The 27,700-nt window shown below is 55.3% G+C and overlaps 3 protein-coding genes across 5 annotated transcripts; 1 reads left to right on the top strand and 2 right to left on the bottom strand.

Moving 5' to 3' along the window:
- Nucleotides 1–92: 92 nt before the first annotated feature.
- On the bottom strand, nucleotides 93–4,822 carry SLC23A3 (solute carrier family 23 member 3). Its single transcript, XM_049807589.1, has 12 exons — nucleotides 4,586–4,822; nucleotides 4,167–4,327; nucleotides 3,542–3,636; nucleotides 3,171–3,244; nucleotides 2,675–2,856; nucleotides 2,402–2,525; nucleotides 1,876–2,023; nucleotides 1,543–1,796; nucleotides 1,245–1,350; nucleotides 1,002–1,169; nucleotides 704–799; nucleotides 93–536 (listed from the first exon to the last, which is right to left on the bottom strand). The coding sequence occupies exons 1-12, from the start codon at nucleotides 4,691–4,693 to the stop codon at nucleotides 187–189; spliced, it is 1,866 nt and encodes a 621-aa protein (XP_049663546.1). The 5' UTR covers nucleotides 4,694–4,822; the 3' UTR covers nucleotides 93–186.
- Nucleotides 4,823–5,761: 939 nt separating this feature from the next.
- Nucleotides 5,762–12,579, bottom strand: CNPPD1 (cyclin Pas1/PHO80 domain containing 1). The gene is made up of 8 exons (XM_049807603.1): nucleotides 12,375–12,579; nucleotides 11,992–12,094; nucleotides 9,341–9,422; nucleotides 8,632–8,752; nucleotides 8,411–8,539; nucleotides 8,172–8,233; nucleotides 7,817–7,934; nucleotides 5,762–7,292 (listed from the first exon to the last, which is right to left on the bottom strand). The coding sequence occupies exons 1-8, from the start codon at nucleotides 12,441–12,443 to the stop codon at nucleotides 6,660–6,662; spliced, it is 1,317 nt and encodes a 438-aa protein (XP_049663560.1). The 5' UTR covers nucleotides 12,444–12,579; the 3' UTR covers nucleotides 5,762–6,659.
- Nucleotides 12,580–12,680: 101 nt separating this feature from the next.
- On the top strand, nucleotides 12,681–27,327 carry RETREG2 (reticulophagy regulator family member 2). Of its 3 annotated transcripts, none has more exons than XR_007506698.1 (10): nucleotides 12,681–13,042; nucleotides 15,441–15,547; nucleotides 20,331–20,361; nucleotides 21,144–21,279; nucleotides 22,594–22,678; nucleotides 23,459–23,596; nucleotides 23,935–24,029; nucleotides 24,983–25,118; nucleotides 25,874–26,664; nucleotides 26,768–27,327. XR_007506698.1 is itself a non-coding variant. In XM_049805535.1 (9 exons), the coding sequence occupies exons 1-9, from the start codon at nucleotides 12,828–12,830 to the stop codon at nucleotides 26,602–26,604; spliced, it is 1,674 nt and encodes a 557-aa protein (XP_049661492.1). In that variant the 5' UTR covers nucleotides 12,681–12,827; the 3' UTR covers nucleotides 26,605–27,327. The 3 variants fall into 3 exon arrangements, 1 of the variants encoding a protein (XP_049661492.1); XR_007506696.1 differs by having other exon boundaries at nucleotides 25,874–26,675; XM_049805535.1 differs by having other exon boundaries at nucleotides 25,874–27,327.
- The last annotated feature ends 373 nt before the right edge of the window (nucleotides 27,328–27,700 follow it).

Below are 27,700 nucleotides of genomic sequence, written 5' to 3'. Positions count from 1 at the left end.
GAAAGGGCAAAGTTGGTTGAAGGTTTTTATAGCTCTCTCCCAAGCAGGGAAATGAGGTTCATGCTGGGAGTGTGGAAGCGCAGGTCCCTCCAGTCCACCTGGGCTTCAGAAACAAGGAGCAAAGTGGCTCGCAAGCTGCCTTGGGGGCACAGCCCGTCCCCCATGAGGTGTGCCCGCACCATGGGGTCAGGCCCCAGTGTGCCATGCGGGCATCTCTGTCTCGCTCAGCCTCCTGGACAGCTGCGGCTCCCCGGAGCTGGGTTTGGGGAGCAAGTGCGTGCCTTCCCCTGGGGGAGCGGTCCCCTCCTCAGTGGCATGGCTGCCCTCCTCCTCTTCCTCCTCCTTCTCTTCCTCACTCCCTGGGCAGAGGAAGCAGCAGGGGAAGGCTTTGCAGGAGGATGGCAGCAGCCCCCTCAGCCTGGCGGGGAGCCCATATGCCTGGCTGGCTTCGCCCCTCTCTCCATAGGGTTGGTGATCGCCTGCCCCGGCTTTCTGTGGTGCCAGCTCTGAGAGCAGCCCTCGCTCCTCCAGGGTTCCTGAAAGCAGGGTGGTGCGCAGTGAGATGGGAGCCCTTTCTTCTGGCTGCACCCTCCCAATCCACACCAGCCCCATGGCTGCCTGGAGGCAGAGCCAGTGGTTTGGGGACAGTCCCATAGCCAGATCCAGCCCTCAGAGCAGGAGCTCACATAGAGCAGTCCCTCACCTGAGACCGTGTTCTCCAGGAAAAATGACAAGAAGCCAGTTAAGAAGACAGGCACCATGAGCAGGGAAAGGAAGAGGAGGTCCAGGGGCACCCAGCCTGCAGGGACAGGACCAGAATCACCCAGGATGTCCCAGCCCAGCAGTGGGCAAGGGGCAGGAGCTGCCATGGCAGATCCAGGAGTTGGAGAGCGAGCTGCCTGCTGTCGTGAGCCAACCCAGACTTCCAGGACATCGGAGACATGTGGTCATCATGCCATGGGGCCCAAGGCTTTGCCTTGCCTGGGGAATGTCCCCGCTACCTGTGGCCAGGTGAGCCGGACCCGTGCCGAACCACCGCGGCACCAGCAGCGCCATGAACATGGTGAAGCCGACGATGAAGATGTTCCTCCCCGAGTCGATGTCTGCGTACTGGAAGTAGGAGATCCCCGTGCCCACAGCCACAGCATAGGTGACACAGAGCACCCCTCCTGTGAGGAGCAGGAGTCAGGCAGCGCCAGGCAGGCTGCAGGCACTGCAGTGCAGGGGAAGGGCAGGCTACCCACCATGAACCGCCAGCGGGATGCGGGTGAGGAACCCTGCCAGCCTCGGGGACATGCCCAGCACCACGCACACCAGCGCGCTTACTTGCACAGAGAGGCGAGACCCAACCTGGCAGAAAGAAGGATGGGAAAGTGAGGATGGGGAGCATCACCCCCCACTCTGTCCCCCCCATCCTGCTATACAAATCTGCCTTTCCCAGTGCTGGCTTAGTGGCAGCCTGGGTGCTACAGGTCCCCCACACCTCCTGCTCCATTGTCCCTCCATCCCTTGCCGACCTTCCTCCCCCCACCCCGGGCATACCTGCGTGAGGCCGGTGGTGCAGGCGTTGGCGATGCTGGCGGCCGTACCCCCCGGGGTGCCCAGTAGCCCTGCCAGGAGGCTGCCCAGCCCTTCTGTGCAGAGCCCCCGGTTGCAGGCGTCGGGGGGCAGCCGGGGGGCTCGCAGCAGCCTGCCGCACAGCACATAGCAGCCCACTGAGTTCATGCTGCAGCCAATGGCCATGGCGATGCCCACTGCCAGCGCCTGGGGGGTGAGCAGCGGCCACCCCCACTCACCTGCAGTGGAGGGAGAAGGGACAAGTGGTAGAGGCCCTGGCCAAAGGCAGATGGCTGCACCCAGCCCTGCCGCACCCACCTGCGTAGGGGATGTGGACCCAAGGGGCATGGAAGGTGCTGTTGGCCCAGGACAGCTGTGCCATGGCCAGGTCCAGTGATTCCCAGGGGACGTGGAGGTGGCTGAGGATGGCACAGACGATGCAGACACCAGCAAACGGGAGCAGTACCTGCAAGGCAGCAAGGGGACCCTCAGCAGGGGACCCTTCTCTCCTACTTGCCCTGGCCAGCACCTCATCTGCTGTGCCCCAGACAGCAGGTCCTTGTCCTGCCACCTCTCCCAGGGAGCCATGCCACATCTCCCCTTACCACTGCGGGGAATGTCTCAGGCTCTGCTGCTCCAACACCCTTGAGCACAGGTCCCCCGTGCTCCCTCTGGAGCACCCATGCCCTGGGAGCTGCACCAGGACTTCTCAACCCTGCCTCTGCTCCCAGCACCCAGGTCTGCTCCAGAGCCACCGGGTCCCACCTAACCCCACACCAAAGAGTCGGGCTTGGAGAGAAGCCTGAGTACAGCAGAGGGAGCAGGGGCAGACAAGCCACAGTACCGAGAACGTGCGCAGGGTGGGGACAGATGGCTCTATGGAGCTGCCCCAAGCCTGGGGCCAGGCGCAGAAGGGCAGGCGGCAGGACCCCAGGTGCTGGGAGAAGGTGACAGCAAGGAGCATAAGCCTAGGAGAGGGAGCACAGGTCACCATGCAGCATCATGGCGATGGGGCCCCAAACATGTGCCATGCACTACGGGGATGCCCCATTCCTGTCCCCATGGTGAAGGGAAACCCTGGGGGCTGCACACCAGTGTGGTCCCCGGGCTCACATACAGCAGTGCTACCCCCCAGTTAGTGGAGCAGAAGAAAGCGGCCTCCTTGTATGCAGACAGCCCGATGATGGAGAGGCTGGGGGCCAGGACCATGGGCCCACAGTGCCGGGCTGCCCACCCGCACACGCCAGACACTCCCAGTGCCAGCTGAACCAGCCCAGAGACCAGCACAGCTCCAGAGACCTACAGGAGAAAAGGACAGGACCCATGGGGCAGGATACATGGAGAGCAGCCCAACACCTTCCCTTGGCCACACTCCCACCACCCCAGTAGCATCACTTGTTCCCTGTGCTCTGCTCACCCCAAGCCCAGGGGAATATATGTACTGACATGCACCACGATCTCCATTGTCTTTGCACATCCCCTTGTATCACCCTGATTCATGGCAATCCCCAGGAGGGCTGGAAAAGGGACTGGGGGTGCAGGGATGCAGGTGACAACTGGGGCGCTGGTGGAACAGGAGGATGGGGAACCCAGCCCAGCACAGAAGCACCCACCTCTCGCAGTGAGGCAGCCCAGCTCCCTGCAACGGTGCAGTGCGGTGCAGGGCACACACTGGCAACAGCTGTGCCTGGAAGGGAATTTCAAAGGGGTGTGATGCACGTGGACACTGGGTTCCTGAAGCCGGGTCCAAGAGCACGCAGGGCAGAGGCTGCTGGCTGGAGAAGTGCCAGGATGCCAGCATAAGCCCTGACCCTGGGGAAGCAACCAGTAGGGTGCTGTGCACCATCACCAGAGGGGCCAGCAGGCAGGAGCCCTTGCTACCCCTCATCCCCACTCAGTGCACCGGGCACCTTGTCACTTGCCATTCCCCTGGCATGGGTATGGTCCAGGCCCCATGGGATGCAGGCTCCAGGGCTGTACTCACCATTCCTGTCCGTGCTGGCACTGAGGGACAGGTGGGAGCTCAGCACCATGGCAGGGACCAGGTACTCGAAGGATGGAATTTGAACCAGTGGCAGCCTAGGGAAGGGGACAGCAAGGGCACGTTAGGGAGGAAAGAGGGGACAGGGCTGCTCCCAAAGCCCTGGCTGCCAGAGGACCGAGGGATGAGAAGGGAAGGAGAGCCCCAAAGTTGGAGAAGGTCACCCCATATCCTAAATGTGCCCTAGCACATCCCAAGCAGCAGCCCATGGGATGTGTGCAGAGGTCAGGGGCTTTGCCAAAGCACACATCCAGCCCCTCCATGGGGCGCGGGCAGCACAGGCACCAGATGGTCGGGAGAAGCTGCATATGGTGCTGGAGCAAGACAGTGAGGAGCTAGATGGAAAGCACAGCAGTTTTGCTAGAGAGATGTGTGAGAGAGGAGGATGCAGTGACGGCAGGGAGAGGACAGCAGTGCAGAGATGCCGGGCAAGGGGTTGACCTCACGCTCCTTCCCACTTCCAGCAAATCCTGTCTTCCCACAGCCTAGGAGGGGCCAGAAACATGCCCTGCCATGGCATCACCCTCCTCCTGGTGACAGCTGCATCCCCTTCATCCCCTTTGCTCACCGGCTCCCCAGGGTGGTCTGCAGCACCGTGGAGATGCCACAGGCAAAGAGGCTGCGTGCCAGTAGCTCACTGGTGGCCTGGGCATGGGATGGCTCCTCAGGCAGGGTGGGCAGCAGGAGGAGGTGGAAGATGCAGAGCAAGGAAGCCTGCACGGCCAGGTGCTGTGCAGGGAAGAGAGGAGTTGGTCACGACTCTGCAGCCCCCAGAGCTGCAGCTCCCTGTGCCCAGCCCCCCTGAGTGGATGCATGCTCACTGATACGCCCCAGGCAGTGCCCACCACTGCCCACTCCCTTCCCAGCACACCCTGGCCAGAGCCCCATACACCCTTTGCCTGGCAGGATGCAGCCCCTGCCCTGCCACCTGCGAGGATCCCAGTCCTCTCCCCATCTCTCTGGCTGCTCACCCTCGTCCCCCCTTACTTGAAGGGCTAAGCAACAGCTCAGCATCCAGGAGCACATCTTCTGTGGGGAGCAGGATGAGAGCACAGGGCTCCTGGCACCAGGCGCTCCACAGTAGCCCCCATTCATGCTGCTGCCTCCCCACAGCGCTCCCAGTTTGCAGTGCAGAAGGGGTGGGCAGGTTCCCCCCCCCCCCCCCAAGGTCTCCTCACAGCCCACGAACAGCTGAACTTCCACCTTCTGCAGGAGCTGCCCCAGGGTTAGGCATTAACTTGAGTTGGTGAGTAACCTGCCCTTGTGGCCAGGAATGCAAGTGTCACCCTGGGTTGTCACCACAAGGGCCAGATGACAGCCACCCACGGCCAGGACACTGGACACTGTTACAGTGCCAACTGCCCACAGCCTGGATCCCATCCCTGCCTCTTGTGGTACACAGCACAGACACCCCTTCCTTCATGTGCTCAGAGCATCCCCACCAGCAGCATCCTCTGGCTCCCGTGTGCCCTGCCCATGCTTTTTCCTCCCCAGCACGGCATCCCCCTGCACTCCTGGTCCAGCCCTTCCTCACCATCAGGCCCCGAGGAACCCGTTAAAAGCTGTGCAAACCCCCATAGGTCCTGCCATTCCCCACTGAGGGCACTGTGCCCACACCATGAGGGTCTCTGATGGGTGTCTACTACATCCCCTATGCTCCTAGGAGGAAGGCACTGAATCCTGCCACAGGAGAAGGATGCCAGGGACAAGAGCTGCCTTGCTTGGCTAGGAAGACCCCCAAGGGAGCACAGGCAGGGGATGCTCATGGTTTTTGTCACAGGGCAGAGGTGGCTGTGCCAGCAACCACAACAGTGACCCTGCCAAGCCCTTGCCGCTCAGGGCTCACTCATTAACTGGACAGACTTTGGAGAGCAAAGAACAGTGGAGACCATGCATTCCCCACATTCCCAAGGATGAGGAACCTCCTCTCTCCCACTGCCCCTGCCTCCCCCAGGCACCAGAGCTGATGTCCCTCCTGTCACCAGAGAGCCTGGTCCCTCTTGAGCCCTGCAGGACAGACCTCACAGTGCTCCTGGGCTCACTTGCAGCACCTAGGATTTGCCCTGCGCAGTGGCTCAGAGAACAAGCACAGATGCATCGATGGAGCACCATACTGGGGCAGGCATGCTGCCAGCACAGAGCAGCTCAGCAGGACAAGGCAGATGCACAGCAAGAACTACTTTTATTGGAAGAGATTTGCATCTACAAAAGAGTGAAAAACAGGTGTAAAATCCACAGTAAAAAGAAGGGGCACGATATGCTGGGCTGGTCAGCAAGACAAGGTGCCTTCTCCCCACCCCGAGGAGCAGTCAGGCACTGTTTGCTTGCAGCCACAGACAGCTGGGCTTTGGGATGGGGTCACAGAGCACCCCAGTTTCAGAACACCCAACACAAGCAGGATAAGGAAGCTCAGCCTTAACCACACTTCACCACCTCCAAGCTCAGCAGGGCACAACCTTTCCCTGGGGCACAGCCACATCAGGATCCCCTTGTGGTGTGACCCTTGCACCTCCCGAAGAAGTGGCCTGGCAGCCCCCAAGGGGAACTGGTGCTTACGGCCAGACAGCTTGGCCTGCTCACTTCCCCCTCCTTTGACCTCCTCTCCCCTCACCCAGGCACCCCACCTTCTCCTGGAGCACCCCACCACCCCACTGGGGTCACTGCCCCAGCCCCTCCACCCTGCACACACAACCCCAGCATCCTACATCCCACACACCACCTCTGCCCAGCACCACAAAGAGCCACCCGCTCGCTGTAGGAAGAGGTACAACATCTCCCTTGCCCTAGCACCCCCGCCCAAGGGCACCCCACTTCTGCCCTCCAGCTAGCAGCTTCCCACCCCAGCACTCCAATAGCAAGCCAACTCCGCCCCAACCTGTCCCAGCAGCCCCAAAAGTGAAGGATACCCCTGCCCTGGGTGGGGGGACACAAATGCTGGTTTGGAAGTAACACAGGGGCCTGCAGCCCCATGCAGCTCCAGGGATCAAGGGTCCTAGCAGTGCAAGGAAGTGAGTTGTGCCACACTAGGAGGGAAGGGGAAAGGGGCTGCTGCCCTGTGCTCCTAGCTGGGAAAAATGAAGCTCTTGATTCTACCAAGATCCATGGCAGTGTGCAAGGAGCACTGCCTCAGCCCCAGGGGGTCCAGCCAGTCCTTGCGGTTGGGGGCTGCATCCCATGCAGGGCCTGCACTGGCTGAGCAGGCATGGCAGTGGAGCGCCGGAGGAGCTGGAAGCATGGCGAGTCCAAAGGGGCCAGGCTGATGGGGAGCTGCAGTGGGGGCAGTACGGTTAGACCTCTCACAGGCGGTGGGTACTCTCCGGAAGGGGCCTTGCGGGGGGCTCCTATGTCGGGCTAGATCAGGCGCCTTTGGATAGGACAGAGCCGTAATCACGCTGCTCCACAGGTAGAGTGCGGTTGCTGTGACACCCCCACGACATGGCTCCTTGGTTGTCTCGTTCTCCCCCGGGCAACGGGTGCTGCTGGCTGGGGAGACGTCAGGCAGCTTGGGCTGGGGCTGGTCAGGGGCTGGGGTTGGCTGGGCATCCAGCTGGCAGCTGCCATCCTCGGAGAACAGCGCAGGCCGGGGGGCTGCAAGGCTGACACTCCTCATGCACAGAGACCCGTGCACCACTGTGACGGAGGCGAAGACAGCAGCGAAGCCGGTCAGGTACACCACGCCCAGGAGGCAGGCCAGCTGCAGAGAAGCCAACTGTTAGCACAGACCCCCCAGCAGCACCCCACAGCCAGCCGTGACCCAGCATGGCCATGCATCGACCCAGAAGCTGTGATGGCAAACAGCACCACCAGCACCAGGGTTGGATGGATGCCAGGGAGCAGGCAGCCACACTGCTAACAGTGGGTGGCACACAGCCTGTTCAAAGCAGGGCCTAAATACCACAAACCAAAATGCCCCAGCTAAAATGTAGCAGTTCCTGTTTAAATCCCCAGCCAGCACTCAGTTCCCTCCATGCCACCACCATGACCTTGCACCATGACTTGTGGGGCTGCAGTCCAGCACAGGGCAGACTAACCCAGAACCAGGCTGCAGTGCCTCAGGCAGCAGAGCTGCAAATCACCATCTTCTGGCTTCTGACAGCTTCCCTTTTCAACAGGGAATAAACCAAGCTGCTGCTCCCAGAGGAAAAGAGGGTCCTGCTCCAAACTCATGGCCTGCTGGGTCCCACGTTCTTGCCAGTAGCTGCTATCCCATGCCCTTACCTTTACCACTTGCTGGTAGAACTGGCCCAGCACATGCTGCCACATGGACTGCTCCATGAGGACACACAGATCCGTGTAGGTGAACCAGCCACGCCACATGCCCTGCTTTTCTGCCACGCTGCAGGAGAAAAAGAGAATGGTGGATGTGGCATGGACCTTCCCCATCAAAGAAGCTTCAGCCCAGGCAGGCTTGGAAAAGACCCTGCTCAAGGTCTGTGGAAGGGAGCTGCAGAGCCTAGCAAAGGCTCGCAGGTACCCCAACCTCTTATTTCACTGCAGCAGGGCTAGCTCTGAGCAGGGGCAGAGCCAGGGATGCAAGGTGGATGAAAGGCTCACCCCTACCCCACAGACCTACCGTCCTTCCAGCCAGCTCAGCACTTCAAACAGCTCCCGGGGATCTGTGTAGAGACTCCAGTCCTGTGGGGACAGCAGTGAAAGGTCAGTGCAGTCGGGGCAGGCCACCCAGCACCCAGACACATCCTTCTCTATTCCTTCATGGGAGTATGTGGGGGAAAAACAGAAATCCAGACCCCGCTCAATGCCTCCTTTCGCCCGCTCTGTGAAATAGCTGGCTGCAGCAACAGCCCCACTTACAATGGCACTCAGGAAGTTCATCTCCAGTGTGTTCATGGTCTGGACGTCCACCTTTCCTGCTGCTCCCCACTCGTCGTTGAACACCTCCTCTTCCTCACCCTCATCATACAGGTACTTACTAGCAACCATCTAAAAGCAGCACAAAGGACAGGATCTCAGTCCCCCCTGCACTCCTCCAGGCCTCCCTCCAACCCAGTGACCCCCCAGCCCACACTGCTCACCATGGAGATCAGGAAGAGGTCCGAAGATGAGATCTGCTGGAGGTATTCAGGGTTCCGGTGCCGGAGTCTCTCAATGTAAACCAGTGCCAGCATCATGGAGCAGGGCGAGATGCAAGCTTCCCTGTGGGACAGGGCAAGAACCAACCCGAATGTTATCTGTGTGCTACAAACATCCCAGCCACCATGGCACAACTTTACTGCTCCCTCCCCAGGTGGGTAGTGGGGAGGTTTACTAAATAAGACTGCTAGATACATCCCAGCCTTGCCAGCTCCATGCTGGCTGTCCTGAGCTACAGCCAGAGAAAGTGCAGGGGATGCAGGGTGGAGAGCAGAAAGCCCTGGCTCCTGTTCCCAGGCACAGACAGCTCCAATGTGAGCAACGCTGCCTGCAGCCAGGCACCACTGCAAGGGGTTCGCTGCCAAGAGCAGACCCAGGCTACCCAGTGAGCTGCAGATCCAGCCAGCACAGACTCCCAGTTACAAGAGCACCCCTGCACCCCAGAGAGCAGGGCCAACCTGAAGCGGGCCTGGCTGTGTCAGGAAGCCACTATGCCTGCTATCCTTGCCACCTGCCCCCAGCTCCTCTTTGACACTAATCAGGCCTAAGAGACAAAGCCAGTGCTGGCTCAAGGGACAGAAGTGAGTCATAGGTGAGACCAAAGCTCCCAGTTCTGACACAGAACATGAAGGGACAGCTTTTGCTTCTTACCGAGACACATGAGAGACATATTTCTTCTGGAGTCTGCGGATAGGGCTGGGAGCCACGTTCTGCAGCAACTCCACAGCAATATCTAGGGCAGAAAAGCAGCAAAAGGGCTTAGCGCCATATGGCACAGTCCACCCCCACCTTCCCCTTCTCCCCACAAGCCCATTGAGTCTTGGTGTTTGCTCAGCCCCTCAAGTTTAATTTAAACTATGAAGGTAGGACAGGCCTTATCAGAAGTCAGGGATGAGGCAGGAACAAACAAATAGGCAGGACAGCCAGACCAAAGGAGGAAGAGGATGTGAGTGTCCAAGGCCCAGCAGCAGTGCCAGATCCAGATTAGCATGTCTGCGTCACGGGGAGTTACCAGCAGTCAGCTGCACAGAGATGCTAACACCCTCCCCTCACCCCGCAGGACCTCAGGCAACCTTTTCGGAGGCTTTCTAGGACCTGATGTCAACACCACGTCTTCCTCGTCCTTTGCTCCCTTCCAACCAGCATTCTGCTTCTCCAGAGCTCATCAGCACTCCAGCTGATCCAGCTTCTACCACACTATACCACAGCACACCACAGCCCCAGTGCCTCCGAGATGGTGATGGACAATATATTCATGTGACCAGGAGCCCAAAGGCACTAACAGGGTATGAAAGCAGAGATATGGTATAGCTGCAGCTCATCTCAGCCCAGTTCCCCTGCGCTCACAGACATGCCTCAGCATCCAAGCACTGAAAGGGCCAGAGACTGACGGATGCTGGCAGATGGCTTCAGCAGCTCCTGTCTCGCTTCTCAACATGATAGGACCAGCTGGGAGCATCCCAAACAGCACTTCAGTCTGGTGCTTGCCAAGAAGTGTTTTCAACAGGCAATTCCAGCTCCATTTTGCCACTGAACCCTTGGCTGACAGAGTCAAGAGCAGAGCTCATCCCAGCAGCCATGCATTTCCAGCTCCCAGGAGAAGCATCACCACATCACCTCTTCTCTCCACATCCCTCCTTTCTATGTGTCTCCAACAACTAAGAGAACAACTGCAATCCCACAGGAATTATCTGCCCAACAGCAGCCACCAACCTCCCCAGGTCATTCAAGCCACACCACTGCTAGGATCCACAGCCAGGCAGACCCAGCTCCAGCCACCCATTGGCAGCTCCCAGCCTCTCACACTGCTGCTGCTCTCTCTGCCCTGCTTGGCCACCCTTGTGCTACCACACCAGCCACCGCAGAGGCAGCAGCGATGCCCCAAGTGATGGAGAGTACATGAGGTCCCCCAGGCTCTGTCCCGATGTGAAATCTAATTCTTCATCCTACAAATCCAACCCATGACAGCGTGTCCTGCCCTAGAGGGCATGGAGAGCAGCTGATCACTGTCCCCATCTCACAGTCACAACACGCTGAGGGTAGTTATGATTCTTCCTTTCCAGAAAGAACAAACTCAGTTTTCAACCTCTTTCTTCAGCCAGCCCCATACCGCCTCCTGCAGCTGCCCCTCAATGCCAAAGACCTTTCCCAGCTCCTCCTGCTACTCTGGACTCTCCCCACAATTGCCTCCATCTCACCACGTAGCAACAGCACAGCTGTACTAAGACAGGTGCCATAGCCCTAGGTCCCGTTCGTTTGACAGCACCTGATAGCAGCTGGTGAAGGAAGGCTGTAAGAGCAGATAAGCCTGCAGAGATATTCTCTGTGCGTCGCTCCCGCCCCCAGCTGCTGGAGCAGAGGGATTTCCTGACTGCAAGACAGTCTTTATAGTTAATAGCCCTCAACAGAGTCTTCTTCCATGAATGTGCCCTTTGAACTTCCAACACTACTAGCGTCCTGTGGAACAGTCCCATCTCGTACGGGGCTGTGACGCAAGCCCCAAAGACGAGCCACATACCTCCCTTGCACCACCCGTGTCAGAACTCGTGACTCTCAGCAGTGCCCAGGCAGCCCGGCCCAGCCCCATCACCACGCACCCATCATCCCCCTCCTCGCTGAGGTACATCACACACAGCCTCTTGGCTACTTCAGACCTTTTCCCCAAATTTATCACAAGAGTTTTGAATACAACCACGCTTCCCCACCCACTCAACGCCCCCTGCAAGCTGTGTGAGCACACAACTAATGGAAACACTAACACAACCGAACTGTGAAAGCCCTCTGGCAGCCCTTGACCACTCCTCTCTACCATCACCTGCACCAGCTCCTCAGCCTCAACCCCGCTGCGTCATTCTGCTCCCTCAAACACTGGTGAATCAACAGGGGAAAAAAGGATGTGATCCAGACAAACACACAGCAGAAACTTGTCCCCTTGGTGCTCACAAATGGAAGTTAAACAAACTCCCCAGTACTTTGCACAGCACAAGAAGTTGTCCAAGACACCTCCCATCAGGGACAGGGACACAGCCTTCGCTGCCAAGGAATTTGCAAGCAACCTAAAGGACTCTACACACTAGCGAGGTGCCAAAAATGCAGCAGTGGGCCAGAGAGGGCAACAAAACAGAGAGCAGGAGCCATGAGGCTCTGGCACCCTGCCCGCTGTGCTGCGCAGAGTGAGGAAGGCTGGGCAGGGGTGGGATTTGGCACTGGAGAGGGAGCGGGTGACTTGTTGGTCTCAACCCCTGGGCTACTTCCAACCCCCTTGACTCAGCATTCCCATCTGGGGACACTCGGCAACCCACCTGCCATGGGGCTGGAGAGATTATCCAGGCTGCAATCTTTGTCCCAACCATAATAGAGACGCTTCCGCACTCTCTCGCTCAGCTGCTGGTGCCTGGGCAGGAACTGCAGGCAGACATGGGGGAACGTGAGAAACGCCCCGAGCACTCCCCGTACCGGGCTCTCCACCCCAACCCAGCTTAGGGGTACAACGGGCCCGGCGGGGCCCCCAGGAATTCGGCCAGGGGCCGGGGTGTGCCGTCACACGGGGGTCTTCAGGGCCTGGGACTAAGGGGGCAACACCCCAGGGGCCCGCGGAGGTGCGGGGCTGGGGACAGGCTGCGCCGGCGACACCGGGTACCACGAGGGGTGCGCCGGGGGCGGGGGGGAAACACGGACGACTCACCGTGAACTCCTGGAATCCGCTGAGGGAGAAGGTACCCTCCTCGTCCAGCAGCAGCCCGTCCAGCTCCATCCCGCCCCCGGGACAGTGGCTGCCGGGTCCCCTCCGGGGTGCCGGGCTGCTCCGAAGCCGAGGCCGGGTCCGGTGACCGGAGCGGGGCGGCGGAACCGCTGCTAGGCCGAGTCCCGCCTCCCGCCTTCCTCTTCCGGTGCAGGGAGCGTGGCCGAAGCCGCGCCTGCGCAGAGCGCCCACCTCCCCGCCCGCCCCGGAGCGCACGCGCGGCCGGTCCCGCCTCCGCCGCGGGGCGGGCTGCGCATGCGCGCGGCGCCAGCGGCCGCCGGTCCCCCTCAGGCGGTGCCGCCCGCCCGGGCCGGTGCAGCGCTCGCCGCTCCCTGCCCCTCCCCCCGCCGGCGGTGACAGCGGTCCGTCCCCCCTCCTTCCCCCCCTCCCGCAGCCATGGCGAGCGGCCGGGCCGAGGAGGCAGCGGCGGCGGCGGCGGCCGAGGAGGAGGAGGAGGAGGCGGCAGCGGCGGCGGCGGCGCGGCTGGCGGCGGCGCTGCGGCAGCGGCTGCGGGGCTGGGAGGCGGCGCTGGCGGCGGCGCAGCGGCTGCTGGTGTGGGAGAGGCCGCTGCACAGCCTGGTCACCGCCGCCGCGCTCGGCGGGGCCCTCTGGTGAGCTGGGGCGAGGGTAGGCCACGGCGGCGGCGGTGAGGGGGCCGGGGCCGGGGCGGCAGCGGGGCCTGCCCCGCCGAGGCCGCGGAGGCTGCGCGGCTTGTCGGGGTGCTGCTCGTCCGGCCGTCGGCCGTGGCGGGTGGGCCGCTTGTGAGCCTTCGGGGTGGGCGGCGATCCCCTGTGGGGTGCCTGCGGTCCGTATCCGTGCGGCAAAGCTGAGGGCAGCTGCCCCCCGTAACGCCGTGGGATGTGCTCAGCCGGGAGCAACCGTGTTGTTTTCCGCCGACAAGCGTAAACAGGCCCCTCCCTGAGGGGAGAAAGTGCCAAGAGCTCGGGCAGGGTTTGCCCTGCAGTAATAAAATGCAGCTGGGCCCAACTGGAGGCTCGCCCAGGCACGTTTCTGGTTAATTTTTGCTTCTGTGCTTCATCGGTTCGCTTCACCTGGTAATCGCGGTCAGTGAGCCCCATGGCCTCCTGCAGTGGCAGGCTGCCGTGCAGCGTTTTATTTAAGCCCTTCTGCTCGTGGATCTTTTTCTGAAGGGTGCTGACTTTTCAGGAAGGCCGAGGCCGCTCTGTTTGGGTGCGAGTGTATCCTCCCTGCCCTGCCTTCCCTTCTCCTCTGCCTCTCAGGCAGGGCAGCAGCACGAGGAGCTGGGAATGTGAGTGGCAGAGCCCAGCTGTGGATGGGAATGAAAAACATCCTGTTTGTTTGTATAAACAGTGAGTCAGTTTTGCTGGCAAAAACGCTCTCAGCCAGTGGCTTTCCCAGCAGAAAAGGTCAAAACTGGCCAGGGAAAGAGTTAAACGTTGGTCGCAGATTAAATAGGAAGGGACAGACTCTGAAGTCAGAGAAGGGAAAAGTATGTGACTAAACAGCCTTTGAAGTCACTATGAAGAGGCTGCTTACGTTCTGCTCCCTCATCCATATGATTATCAGAGGTGTACGTGGTAGCTAGGTGCTTAAATGGTTTTGGACTCCTCTACCGGCTGGAAAGACCTGAAAGCAGAGCTTTGAAGTTGGGAGGGGAAGAGGCATGCCATGAGATGGCAGGGCTGGTAGACAATGATCGCTAAGGGACTGTGTGTAAAAAGGTCAAGAAGAACAAAAGGTGCCCAGAATATGGGACAGCAGAGAGAGATTTAAATATCACTGAGTGGAAGGAATTATTTACAGTCCCATGGAGGATTCAGCCAGCATCCTTCAACTGCAATCCATAAATGAGGCAGAATAGGAGGAAATTCTTCCAGAGCTGATAGGTTAAGCTACAGAATCGTTGTCCAATGGGAAGGGATAAAAACGTTGTTGTTTAGATCATTTTAGGTCCTGTAAGCTCATGGAAAGTGTGCGGCTTTCATTCTGTGCTACCCAGTGAGGCAGATCTCGCTTCCAAGTCCTGTACCTCTGACTGTGGCTTGGTGAGAAGCACAGCCCTTCCCTGTGCTGCACAGCAAGATGCTCTCTGATCATTTTTTGATGCATTTGAGATTAGTTATTGGCAAATACTTGCTGAAGAGGAGCAAGGTAAAATAGTGGAGCGGCTCTTCCTTTCTGGAAAGGACTGTTCCTTAAAGGGGTGAGGGTGAATGCATTTCCCCAGCATTTGTTTCTGGAGTGACTTCAAAACAGCTCCTGTGAGCTGGAGGGAAGTGCTGATGCACTTGCTTGGAGGAAAGGAGGAATGCAGACAGCCACTGCTGGCACAAGCGCCACCCTGGAACCTTTGCTGTTGAATCTATATGGAGTGGGGAGATAAACTCTTTGTTGGTGGGATTGTGCAACTATGTGTGAGTAGTATTATGTGAGCTGGCATTTGGCTCAAACCAATGAGTTGATGAAGGACATGAAAGGTTTTACAATAGAGTCAAGTGAGCAACTAAACTGTTTAAGTGCTAGGCTCTGATGAAACGGGGAGAGGTTTGTGATAAAAGAACGGGTGTCTAGCAGCAGGTGCAGGATGTGTTTTGGTGCTACCTGCAGGTAATGCTGGACCTTGTGATGTCAAACAGGACATAAGTTTTCAGCATACAGGCTGATTCTCAGCCAGTCTTCTGCTACAGCAATCTGTATTTATGTTATCTAGAGCCTCCATGTTGAGGATTCGGAGGGACTTGTACAAGGGAGGATTAGCCTTGTTTTACAACCGAAGGAGGAGCTCAGAAGCAGGGGAGGAGAGCGCTGGGAGATGGCAGGTAGTCAGCTGTCTGGTGGTGGGCAAAGGCGCCATTTGAGAACGTGCTGTGGCGGGGGTGGGTGTCTGCGGAGTACAATGCTTGCTGCAGTGGCCAGTAGCAGTTGGATATTTCTGCTCTTCTGTACACTGAGCCATATCTGTTTGCTCATGAAGAGCAGTAACTTGCTGCCTTTTTCCTGCCTAACAATTTCTCCTTTGATTTCTAGGTTGTTTTCCTCCACCTCCCTGAGACCCCTCTTTCTCCTCAGCATGTCCCTTCTTGGCATTCTCTTGCTGGACAGGTGGAAGCCCAGGTTCCTGTTTGATTTCTCAGGTATGTGATGAGTAGCAGTGTAGCTAGTGACACAGTTCTGGTGTTACCAGCTGCTGGGCTATGGCCACAGCTGGTCCTTTCCTGCCTCTCTCATAGGTCACGTAAGCTCTGTTCCTACTGTAACTGCAGGCTTTGGCACTGGTGCTGCCTCTTGCCTATTTGTGTGGGCATGGGGGGAATTGCTCCCAGTGCTGAGAAGTTCTGGGAGTGGCTTATTTTGAGAGTGACTAAGGGGGTCCAGCTAACTTGTCAAGGAAGCTGGTGACGGTGACGGTGATGATGCAGTGTTTCTCCTGTGTCCTTTCTCTCCTGCAAATGTCGTGGCAGAAAGATTGTTCCAGGTCTGAGTATATATGGCCAGCTGACTTGGGGGAAGGAAACGGGGGCGGGGGGCTGTTGAAGTGTATCGGTTTTAGTTAAGTGTAGCATGGGCTTACGGCCTCAAAGAGGCAGAGCAGACGAGAGCAACTTCCCCTTGAGGCAGGTAGTAGAATGGATGATGAGGTCTGACAGCAGGGACAGTTAATGTATTGTACCTGTACTGAACAGCATCTGGTCTGCAGCTAATGGGTGAGTCTGATCACTTAGCTTATCTTTCCCATTTATTGAAGGGTCTTTGCCAACACTAGACACAAAAGCAACAAGAGGAATAGTCTCATAACGATGATAAGCATAGATTGGCTGCTGTCTGCTTTGAGTGCCTCCTTCATTGGAGTTTATTAAATGACTGGACCCAGACCTGCCTACTGCATCTACTGCTGCTGTTCAAAGGCAGCTTGGGGCCCTCCATCCCTGCCCCCCTACTCTAGGGAGGGTTTCTGAATGAAAGCCCCTCTATATGTGTGTTTGTAAGGTGTCCTTTATTTGACCTGAAAGGGTACTGACTTAAAGGGTGCTTTCACAGAAGTCCTGATAAGATTAGATATGTTTCAGCTGTAGTCGTGAAACTGTTTGCTTTGTGTGGTTCAAGTAACTAGGCAGCTAAACTGGACTTGCCAATTTAATTTCCTGCTTATTCGTGTTGGTTTTTTAAGGGAATAGTTTAAAGCCAACCCAAAACATCTCACTTGAAACATGTCCAGAAATGCAAAAGCCTAGTGTCCAATACAGAATGGTGTCATTGAGGCAGGTGGGGGTAGAATCGCTCCAGCAAGTACCAGGCCTGTAAAAGTTGTGTTATCACAGAAGAAATAGGAAATCCATACTGAAATTTATTTATATGATGCAGAACAGTGAGGAATAAAAAAGAAAAACAAACAAAACAACACATCAGGGGTTAAGCTCATCCTGTGTCACCAGCTCTGGAAGAAGTCAGTGCACATCCTACTGAGCCACTCCTCAGTTGTGTTCTTCCTTATATTTCCCTCCTTGCTGCTTTTCTGCTGCTGACAGCAAAGAACAGGGACACCTTTCTGATGTGCCTGGTTAGGTCACAGCCCTGATATTGACATGGTCCACTGGACCGTGTTTCCTCAGCCTCTGCAAGGAAGGAGCGGTGCTCTGCATTCCTGAGGGGCCTCCTGTTGAGTTGGCACTGCTGAATACTTAGGGGTTCTTGTGTGGCTCTTGCTTCCCGCTGAAGCAGAGCTGTAGCTTTGTGGCTTTCCTCCTCAGTGCTTCCTGTAAGCCTTTCCAGGAGCTTTTGGAAGTAGGTCAGTACCACACCTTCAAGAGTCAGCACATATATGCACAAACCTCAGCTTGTGGCAGTTCTGTATGTCTCGGGTGACTGCTTATAACATCACTTCTGAAGGAATGCTAAAACCTCAGCATGTATTTTGCAGTTACTCACACACTGTGATCAGGGACACGCTAACAGCAGTGAGATGCACAGCCTTTTTAGGTCCTGTCAGAAGGGACTGCATACTTTAGCTCCCACACAGGGTATTTTCTCCATATGTAACCACCTCTACGTGGAGTTGCACTTAAATATTGTTTAAGGACTTAGGAAGCACCTCCACTTTCTCCTGAAATGGGTATCAAGTAGGGTTGTTTTCTGTACCATTGTTTGGCACCTGTGTTTTGGTCAGCACAGGAGGGGGTAGCGTGGAAGAGCTTTAGCAAAGCCTGCATTGCAATTGAATGTTGGTACTCCTTAAAAAGGGCCCCTGCTTTCTAGCTAAAGTTTACACAAAGATGAAGAATGCCTCTTGAGGAAGCATTGGAAACCTTTAAGACCCAAGGAATCCATCAGCGACAATTTGTCAGTACCAACATGTAACCTAAACTCTTGCACAGCTGACTGGTCTCCCAGAAGAGTCTGGTGTATGTCAAGTGGTTTGTATTAATCCACAATGCGGTGTGAAATGCCGACAGCAAGATTTCAGCTGGTTATTGATGATCTGAGGCCAGCTGTGGATGTTCTGCTTGCTGGCTTAGTTGTACCAGTGCTAGACAGTATTGCAGCACAGGCTGGAGTTAAGCCTTACCTATGTGAATGTGTCCTGTCAGAAACGCTCTAGGTTTTTTGTGTTTGGGCTGCTGCTCCAACTGGTGTAAGACTCCGGTGCTTTGGGATGGACAGCAGGCAGACTATTCTACTACAGGAAGCGAGATACTGTTGATTTTAAAGACAGGTTGTGTTTTGCCAGATAGTTGAAGTCACATGAACACTGCAGCCCGCTGAAATGTTCTGCAGATCCCCAGTGTCTCTGAAACCTTCAGAAGCAACTGAGGAGAACTGTTTCACTCCCTCTGCTGGCATACTTTGGATGGCTTGGATTACTGCAGCCAGTTGGAGAGGAGTGGGGTTCCTGTGCCATCCTGCTTGCTGTGTTGGTGGCATATCTGTCCAGCAGAGTATGGCAAGCATCCCAGCACCTTGTTTGGTAGCTGCTACAACCACTATAGCCAGCCATCACAGATGGACCAGTGCCAAATGTAATTTATTTGATGATTTAGTGCAGGTAATAGATGAGGCTTTAAGATACATCTGGATTTGCACGTGCTGCGATTAAGCAGCTTTAGGTTCCTGACCACAATAACAAAATACAGCAACAGCAGTTGCGTGAGAGAACCTGGGGGGGGTGGAGCTGCGTCCATAATACTCACTTTGCACCCCAAGCTCCCTTTGTGAGCAGTGCTTGCCAGGTGCGCCAGCCGCCATGCCGAACAGCCATGGGCAGAGGAGTGGATGGGCAGCCCAGTCTGAGAGCAGTTGACTCTTCTTGTCAGGCCCAATTACTGGAAATCTGGGTCACGCTCTCAAAGAATTGCCTCCTCCCCTGGGCGGATGGCCTCCCGCTCCACTGCACTGTGTGAGCCGGCTGGTGCAGTGCCTGCAGCGGTAGGAGGAGTCTGACATGGCCGAACAACCTGTGTCTTGGAAGAACGGTGGCAAGGCTGCTACAAGCAGTTGCTCTCTTCTGTGGCTTGAACTGGAGTCTGAAGTTTCACTGGGTGTTGGCAATGATGGATGTTCACCTCTTATGTGTATTTCCATGTGGCACTCGTTGCCATTCTTGGGCTTTGCATCTGGCTGGTGACTCCAGGGAGGGTTCAGGCCCCTTTTTGCTCATGTTGCGTTTTTAAGCCTGTTTCCAACAAGTAGCCTGGACTTTGAACATGACCTCCCTACCTTTATCTTAGTCCTGTTTACATGGTGATGTGCAGTGCGGGATAGGGTCCCACTGATTTTTAGAACCTCTTGGATGGCCTGAACCAAGTTTGCTGTTGGCCAGCAGCATCAAAGATGTATCTGTCCCTACCAGCTTTAGGACATTAGGCTGACAGGTAGAGGAGGGTAGACCTCAAGGGGCCTTTACAGCATGATCAGGGCTTGTTAAACAAAGGAGACTTATAAAGACTATGTTGCTGCACGAGCTTTGGTTGAGTCCTGTACATCCTCAGACATTAGTCAGCTAGCCAGGACACCCAAATCCGTGGGCAGCCAGGCTCATGACTTCCAGCTGTCATAGAAATATTTGGGGGTTTTTTCCTCTAGATATCTAAAGGCAGAGCATAATCATCTGTGACCTCTGCCATTGAAACACTGCTCCTTCCTTCAGTACTGCATGGAGTAAGTCCCTGTTTGATCATCACTGGGTTGGGTGCAGAGAAGAATGGGAGCAGCTTTCCCTTGCTCTTATCCAGACTGCCAGACCTTAGGAGTGTAGTTATATCTGTGCCTGGCACAAAGGGCTGTCAGGGGACATAAAAGAGCCCTAAAATTAGATAATTAGACATGAGACTGCTATTTGTTACTTAATTCTGTGGGAAAGGACAGAGACAGCAGGGAGATCTCTGGCGTTTGTACACAGCATCCTGCCAGGGACTGTGGTCTGGGCTGGTCAGTGGGAAATGCAGCTCAGACCTACTAGTGCCATGTTGAGCTCCAAGGCAAGAGCTGAAGCTTTGCCCAGCTCAGGAACCATGCTGGCAGCCCTCTGAGAATGACAAGGGCTAGGCAGCTGCCCCAGGGATGGCACTGCCCAGGCGCATGGGACACTGGGGCAAGCTGTGCAATCTCTGCAGCAGAAAGCCCACATGCTAGCAGCAGGGTGCACCTCAGATATGAGCGTCGTGCCACATATTTGTCAACACAGGTTGCAAGGTATGCTGGGGCACCCTGAGACCAGTGCTCTGGCTGCTCCAAGTCTCACTGAAGCCCGCGCAGCTCAGACTCCAAGCCAGTGATTCCTGTTTGCGTGAGAGCATGAAGAAGGTCCCCAGAGTGCATCCCTAGCTCAGGATGATACATCTCCAGCTCTGCTCTGTTCAAGTGGTAAAAATGTCGGGTTGTATTTTTCACTTGGCTGACTAATCTGCTGTGTTCTCTCTACAGCACAGCCGTCAGAGGAGCTGGGAGGGGAGAGGTAAGCTCACTGATGTGTTTTTTGGTGAGAGGGGAGACTGGGGAAACCTTAATTTAGTGTGGTGATCTCACCTGTTCTTTTTGCTGTTGATAGACTGCCTGGCTCCTGCTGTGAAACATTGGTAGCGGTTTCTCCTGCACTGGGAGCTGCTTATCAGCTCAGGAGCCACAGTTTGAGACTCTGGGGAGAGCTAGTGTTCCTTCAGTAGCAATAAAGCTCAAGTGCTTCTGACGTTAGGAGCTCTCAGGTTTCTTCCCTGGATCTGTCCTGGACTATATTAAGAATCCTCCAGAGAGAAGGAAATCCCCAAGACTTGACTTTTGCAGGCCATACGTGCTGTCTGCAGTGGCATAGCTTGCATCCCGTGCTTGGCCATGGTTATAGGTCTGAGCACCACACTCTGGCTACCTCAGATGTGGTGCCAGAGGAGGCCACGTAACTGGTTTGACCTCCAGCGTTTCTGTCTGCGTGGCTTTGAGTAAACCCCTTTGCATCGTGGGCTTGTGGCATGGGGATGCTGTGGCATAGTGGCTGCTGCTGCTGCTTGGCTCATGTGTCTCTTTGGCTGTCTTCCTGATTAAAGGAAAAAAAGTATCTCCAAATCAAGTGTCTTCCGTAGTTCAGTTGAAGATGCAATCAGTATTGTTAAGTCTTTGGTAGGGATCTCTGCTTCCCCATGCAGATGTTCTGCGCTGTGCCCTCTCCCCTCCCCACCCCGCAGCAAAACAGACCGTGTTCAAAGATTGTCATCTTGTTCTTGTCTTGCTCTTGTCTGTCTCTAGTGAGGGGGTGACTTCAGGGGCACAACCTCACCTGCTCAGTGTCCCTGAGCTGTGCCACTGTCTGGCAGAGAGCTGGGTCACCTTCAGGCTGTACCTACAGGAACTGCTACAGTACAAGAGGCAAAATCCCGCCAAGGTAAGACAGACATACCTACACTTCTGTGCAGGGGCTTTTCTTTCCATTACTAGTGGCCTAGGAGATGGAAGAATGCAAAATCAATATTTTTACAATTGCTGTCCCTGTTTAACATTTGCTGTTCATTCCTTTCAGACTCTAAGCCATGGGAAGCATAAATAATGAGTAATTGGCTTCCAGTGTTTGTGAACTGGAGCTGAACTTAACCCCATCTGTGATTGGCTAGCTATACTTAGTTTTATTTCTTAGCATGCAAAGGAAGCTCTTAGATTGGGAGTGGGGAGAAAAAAGGGGAGCCTACAGTCTCTGTCCCTTTCACAGGCTCCATTCTTAAGCTGGTCCCAAGTCCAAATGCAGAGGTGTTTCTGAGTGCATGGAAACTTGTTGTTAACCATGTTCTGATGGCTGTGACGTGTGTTGTTTGGAAAGGGTTTGTAGGCAGGAGTTGCTTTACCATCACAAAAAATAGGACAGACCAGCCACTGAGATTGTATCAGGCTTGCTGGGGTCCAGTGTGCCAAAAGGAGTGGGTTTTTATCACTGCTGATTACTCCTCTTCTGTTAAAACACTGTCCCAACTACCAGTAGGAGACCAGGACCAAGGTGCCTATAAAGCGTGAACTCATTGGCAGTAAAGCCCTTAGAGGGCCCTAGCTTTTGTAGACCCTTTCCAATATGAATGAAACTCTTCATTGCTGGATTTAGTCAATATCTGAACCCATGCCCTAGCTTGCAGGGTGTCTGTTCTCACTTCTCCCCCTCCCCAGGAGAATGCAGGACAAGCCATCAGGGCTGCACCATTATACTTCCACTTTTTCCAGAGGAGGAAGGTCCTGGTCTGGTGGGAGCGTGGGTTCTGCTAATGCTTCTGCCAGCTGGTTTATGGCATGGCAGTGGCACAGCATCTGGTGACCCTGTAACACCTTCCTGTCTCTGTCGGGACAGTATGGACTTCTCTTAAAAGTGCTGAGCTCTGCAGGAGAGATGTACTCTAAAATGGCAGTTTGCAATATCCCATCCTGGCCTCAAAGAACATAATTTACTTCATAAAGAACTGTCCAATCAAGTTTTGGTTCTTTTTATTGGGGTGTTGGGTTACCTTGGTCTTCCTGCGCTTGAACCCTCTAATGCTTACAGCTTAACCCAACCAAGCTGAGTTGTGATTGTCAGCATCTGAATGTACTCAGTGCAAAGCTGGTGTACTGACTTTGTTAGGAGCATCCCTCATTTTGCTCTAACTGGGTTTCCTGCATTGGTTGCATAGATGTATCTCTGCCTCTTGTCACTTCTGTTTGTTCATCTCTCTTCCTTCAGTTCTGCATGAGTGTGTGTTCAGGCTGCCTGATTCTGGCTGTAGTTGGACACTATGTTCCAGGCATAATGATCTCCTACATCATTTGTGAGTATAAGCAACTCTCTTGTCTGACTTAAGCTGAAACATGACCTAACTATGCTGTTGATAACGCTGGTAGAAGCATATTTGTGGTTTTGTTGAGGGGATCTGTGCTAGATGATTAATCAATACAGGCAATGTGCTCTGCGAAGTCTCTTGCTTTAAGTGTGTGCATGCAGTACAGTGGCAAAGTCAGGAGAGGGAGCCGTCGCTAAAACATTGCTTTCCTCTTCTACCCACACCTGGGGCTGTGCTGGTGAGGCTCCAGGGAAGCAGAAAGCTGCAGTCTCTCAGTTCCTAGAGTGGGCAAATTCATATCGAGAGAGTTCTTAAAGAAGCTGCATGTTTGGTAAATAAGACCTTTTTCACTGCTTCATGAGTCCTTGCTAACTCTGAAGACTGTTCAGGTGGTCTGCTGCTAGCGCATCTACATATGAGTTTTATGCTGCTACCCTTATAAAAGTTCTGATGACTTTTAGTTTTAATAACCTCATTTTAGGGCCTCTATTGCATGTTGGGGCTGGGATGCAGTGGCTGAAGAGGAGGGCTTACGCTTTGTCCTAACATAAATCTGTATCCTAACAGAGATCTGTTAGGAAAACCTGGTTAATCAAGCAGCTTTGGAATGAGTAATAGCCATGGATGAGGATTTTAGGCAGAGTCAGATGGAAAAGCAAGTGCCATTCAACTGCACTTCCCTTGATGCAGTTTTTCTTGCTGGTGCCCTGTGAAGAGCTGGGTTGCGCGTGGTTTGTCTCTCACACTCCCCATATCCTGTGTCCGCAGTGCTCAGCATTCTGCTCTGGCCCCTGGTGGTCTACCACGAGCTGATCCAGAGGATGTACACACGTTTGGAGCCTGTCCTGATGAAACTGGACTACAGTATGAAGGCAGAGACGCTGCACCACAAGCATGAGAAGAAGAGTAAGGACCCACCTCTCTAACTTTTTCTGGTGCCATACTCCCAGGGTGGAGCCCTAGCAAAGGGACAATAGGAGACCACATCTGCCAACACTGTGTGGTGAAAAGCTGCAGCAGAGCAGGGGAAAACAGGCTGAAACTTGAGGGTTCTGGGGAGAGCAACTGGGCCAGTGATCCTGGGAACAGCAAATGAAAGCAAGAGGTTACAGTTGTCTCCGGGAACCCTGGTCTTCTGGGAAACCTGTGCAGTTTCACAGGGTGGTAGAAGTAGTGGGAAAGTGATGTATAAAGGCATAAAATTCCTTCAGTCTCATGTAAAGTGTTTCTTGTCTTTCTCATAGAGCGACAAGGGAAGACTGAGCCTGCAGCAGGTGATGAGCCAACAGCAGAGACGGAGAGTGAGAGTGAGGCAGAGCTGTCAGGCTTCTCCCCAGTGGTAAGAGCACAAAGAGCTGAGCAGGATCCAGTCCCTCCTGTCTGGTCTGTAGCAGCTTGAGAGGCAATGGGTGGTCTGAGTACAGCTGCATTGAAAACAAACAGCAGAGCAACAACTCACTTATTTGCAGAATCCCAAGGGGAAAAGAGTATTTGTTTGATGAAGGCCATTGTTTCCAATCTGGGTACTGAGAATTCAGTGCCACAGGGCTGGTGATGCAGTAGCAGGACAGGGCAAGCTGTGCTCCAGCCTCCTGCTGACCTGCAGAATTGCTTTGATGGTTATGCTTCATGCTCAGAGAATGTGAGTGTCTCCTAAAGAAACCAACTCTCCTGATGTAATGTGTGGAGGCTCGTCACCACTGGAAAAGGTTGATGAGCAGCACTAGTGTCTCTTACACAGTTCGTGCTCTCAGTCAGACTGGGTGTGACTTTTCTACATGTGCACCACAGAAACACACCAAATGTCTTCGTTTACAGGAACTCTGGGCATGTAGCTGGGCTGTGAGGTGGGAAGCTTCGGCTTCCAAAGGAATGCAGATACTTGAACTGCTGCTACTTGTAGCAGGCTTCACTGGGCTCAGCATGAATGCAAAAGGGAAGGGGTGTTCTGCTCCTTGGTGATCCCAGGAGAGGAAGAAGGATCAAAGCCTTCTGAGACTCCTACAGGCTGATCCCATCTTGTGCTGGCTCTTTCGGGTTCTTCACTGAGAGCAGGCAAAGCTTCAGGCAGTGAATTATTGCAGGAAAGCTAGTGAGCTGAGGCTACCCTTCCCTGGCAGCGCAATGAGGACTTTGCCCAGCCCCCTCCTGCTTTCATGCTGTCCCTGTGCAGTGTACTGTCCCTGCAGCAAGCACTTCTGCCTGGAAGCTCTGGTTTGTGCAGAGGTGCCCATAGGCAGCACTGGTAGTCAGACACCCAGGAATTTGTCCCTCTGCCTTCATCCCATGCAGGTGGATGTGAAGAAGACTGCCCTGGCACTGTCAATCACAGATTCTGAGCTCTCTGATGAAGAGGCTTCCATCCTGGAGAGTGGGGGCTTTTCTGTCTCAAGGGCTACAACCCCACAACTGACGGATGTTTCTGAAGGTATGAGATGGGACACCTTGCTGCCTTCCTTACCCTGGGTGTTTTGTCCCAGAACAACTGGGCCTCCAAATGGGAGGACAGGGAGAGAACCCAGCTATTTGCAGGGGGAAGAGCATTGAAAGGAAGAAGCAGTAATAGCAGCACAGGGTGCCCTGGCTTCATGGCTGACCATGAGCTGGTCCTGAGTGAACATCGGCCTCTGATGACTGCCCCACAAGGCAACACTCTCTTGTGACTCTAGCAAAGGAGTGAGGCCATCCATAAAGTCCCGCAGAAATAATTGCATGGTATAGTCACACGCCCATCTATGATGCTGGGTGAAACAGGTCAGATGCTCCAGCCTGCCAGACTTATAAGCTCAGAGAAAGACTGGTTAGTGGTGAGGAACGTGAAGGTAACCACTCGGATGTGGTCACCCGAGTGTCGGGAGGGACAGGCAGGTGATGTGCTGCAAGCACAATTTCCCTGACCCTGTGGGTTTTAGTGGAGGGCTCTAGATGCAGAGACTGTGAGCTGGAGAAGAAATTCCTCTCTGAGCACAGAGCACATAGAACAGGATGAGAAAAGGGACACTCCATGTGAATTGTGCCACTGGGAGAAGGGAATAACTGCAGCCCCCTTCCTGCTGTGCTCCCAGAGCTGGGAGGATGCTCAAAAGTGAGCCCTGGTTTGTCAGCTGGGGGGAGGTGGGTGGGAGGTGTCAGTACCCTGGGTCAAGGTGAGGGGACCTGCGCCTTAATGCTGGTGCCTTTCAGACCTGGATCAGCAGAGCCTGCACAGCGAGCCAGAGGAGTCATTTTCCAAGGACCTGGCAGAGTTTCCCTCCGTGGAAGAATATCATTCCAGAGACCTGGGACCACAGAGCGATGAAGACGCATTTGGTGTGCCTCTGGGTCCTGAGCTTGCTCACGCTGCCCGTGAGCTGGACTCGGCAGAGAAGGAGGCCGCGGACTCTGACCTCTCCATCCTTCGCCTAGCATCTCCTCTCCATTTTGTAAATACGCACTTCAACGGGAGCGGGCAAGTGGCAGGAGGCAACGCAGAGCCAAAGACTGTCCCTGCCCCGGGCCTGGGCATCTGCATTGACACGCTGAGCGAGGAGATCGTCACCACTGCCATTACCACGGCAGTGCAGAACACCCTCTCTGCCCTGCTGCGGTCCTCGGAGGCCAGCGAGGGGCCCTCCCTCTCCGAGTTCCTCCCCACCGAGCCCGAAGAGAAACTGAGCTTCCAAGCACAGCTGTCAGAGAGCGAAGCGGTGGAGACAGAGACAGCAGCTTCACCAGAGGATGAGGAGGAAGCAGATGACTTTGAGCTACTGGATCAGGGGGAGCTGGAGCAAATGGATGTAGAGCTGGGGCTCGGAGAGGAGCAGGAAGCACAAGAGTCTCCTGCTGCTCCGGCTCCCCCCTCTCCCACGCTCGCTGAGCTGCCAAAGCAAGGAGATGAGGAGGAGGCAGTGATGACAGCAGCATCTATGTCTTAGGTCTTCTTCATGCGCCCCCTTTTCCTCCATCGTCACTGGAAAAAAGGAAGAACTTGCACGGTGAACACGCAGTGGGTTTTTAGATGTTTGTGTTGACTGGGATGGAAACGCGTCAGTGTTAATGTGCTGTGTCTGGAATAACGAATCCTTTCCATCCTTCTAGAGCCCGGCCTTCGCTGGCTGAGCGGGAGATGCCCCTGCCCTGCAGCTGGGGAAGAGCCGGCTCCTAGAAGCCTTACGCCACAATCGAAACACCAACCCCAGCAAACGCTTCCTAGTAATGGTGCAGTATTTTGGTCTGTCTTCTGTTTGTCTTTCGTTTTGCACGCAGAGTACTGAGCTAGCTGTAGCTGCTGCTAATACCCACATCCCCAGTAGGACATACGCAATCTTATTTTATTGGGTTTTTAAATGGCTCAAAGTGTAAATAATTTTAACTTTCATTGGTTTCGTTTGGGGGGAGGGGTGGGGTGCACAGTCAAACGTGGCTCTCGGGGGCTAGCGGAGGGAAAGAGGTCTTTGGAGGGGAGGGTAGCAGTAAGGGGACAAAAGCAGACGGGCGCTGTGCAGCGAAGAGACCCCTTCTGCAACCCGTCACCATCTTTCACGTCACTGCTGGAACAGGGTCTCGGGCGATACCTGTTTTTTGTCTGTCTGATTTGAGTTCTGCTACTGGGTGGCTGCGGAGTTTTTTGCAATCAATGAAATTCGCTCCTGGCCCTGTTCAGTACTCCCGTTTCTTCCTGCCGTGGCCTCTCCGGGGCATCGCTCGCCGTCCCCACTGCTGACCCTGCTAGCACCCCTTCCCTCCCCGCCCCTTCCGTGCAGAGCTGGGCAGCAGTAGCGTGGCACCTGAAGATTTTGAAGTGGCTTGAAGAGAGCCAGGAGCGCTGTTACACAGCGGAGGATCCGTGTTCTGTGTCTCTTTTGGGGCTGGGGAGGTGGGGGGGGTGGGCTGGGGCAGGGGAGGGGGTGGGAGGAGAGGGGTGGAGGGAAACTCCCCGAGTTTAAGCTGTCCCGCCTGGGCAGTCTCGCCTCTTGCTGGCAGGGCAGGGGCAGGATGGCTCCGCTGCTCGCCCCCGGCTGCCTGTCGCTG

Source organism: Accipiter gentilis, chromosome 1 (genome assembly GCF_929443795.1).
Source record: "Accipiter gentilis chromosome 1, bAccGen1.1, whole genome shotgun sequence".
Classification (NCBI taxonomy): Eukaryota; Metazoa; Chordata; class Aves; order Accipitriformes; family Accipitridae; genus Astur; species Astur gentilis.
This window is presented reverse-complemented; position numbering and strand designations above follow the sequence as displayed.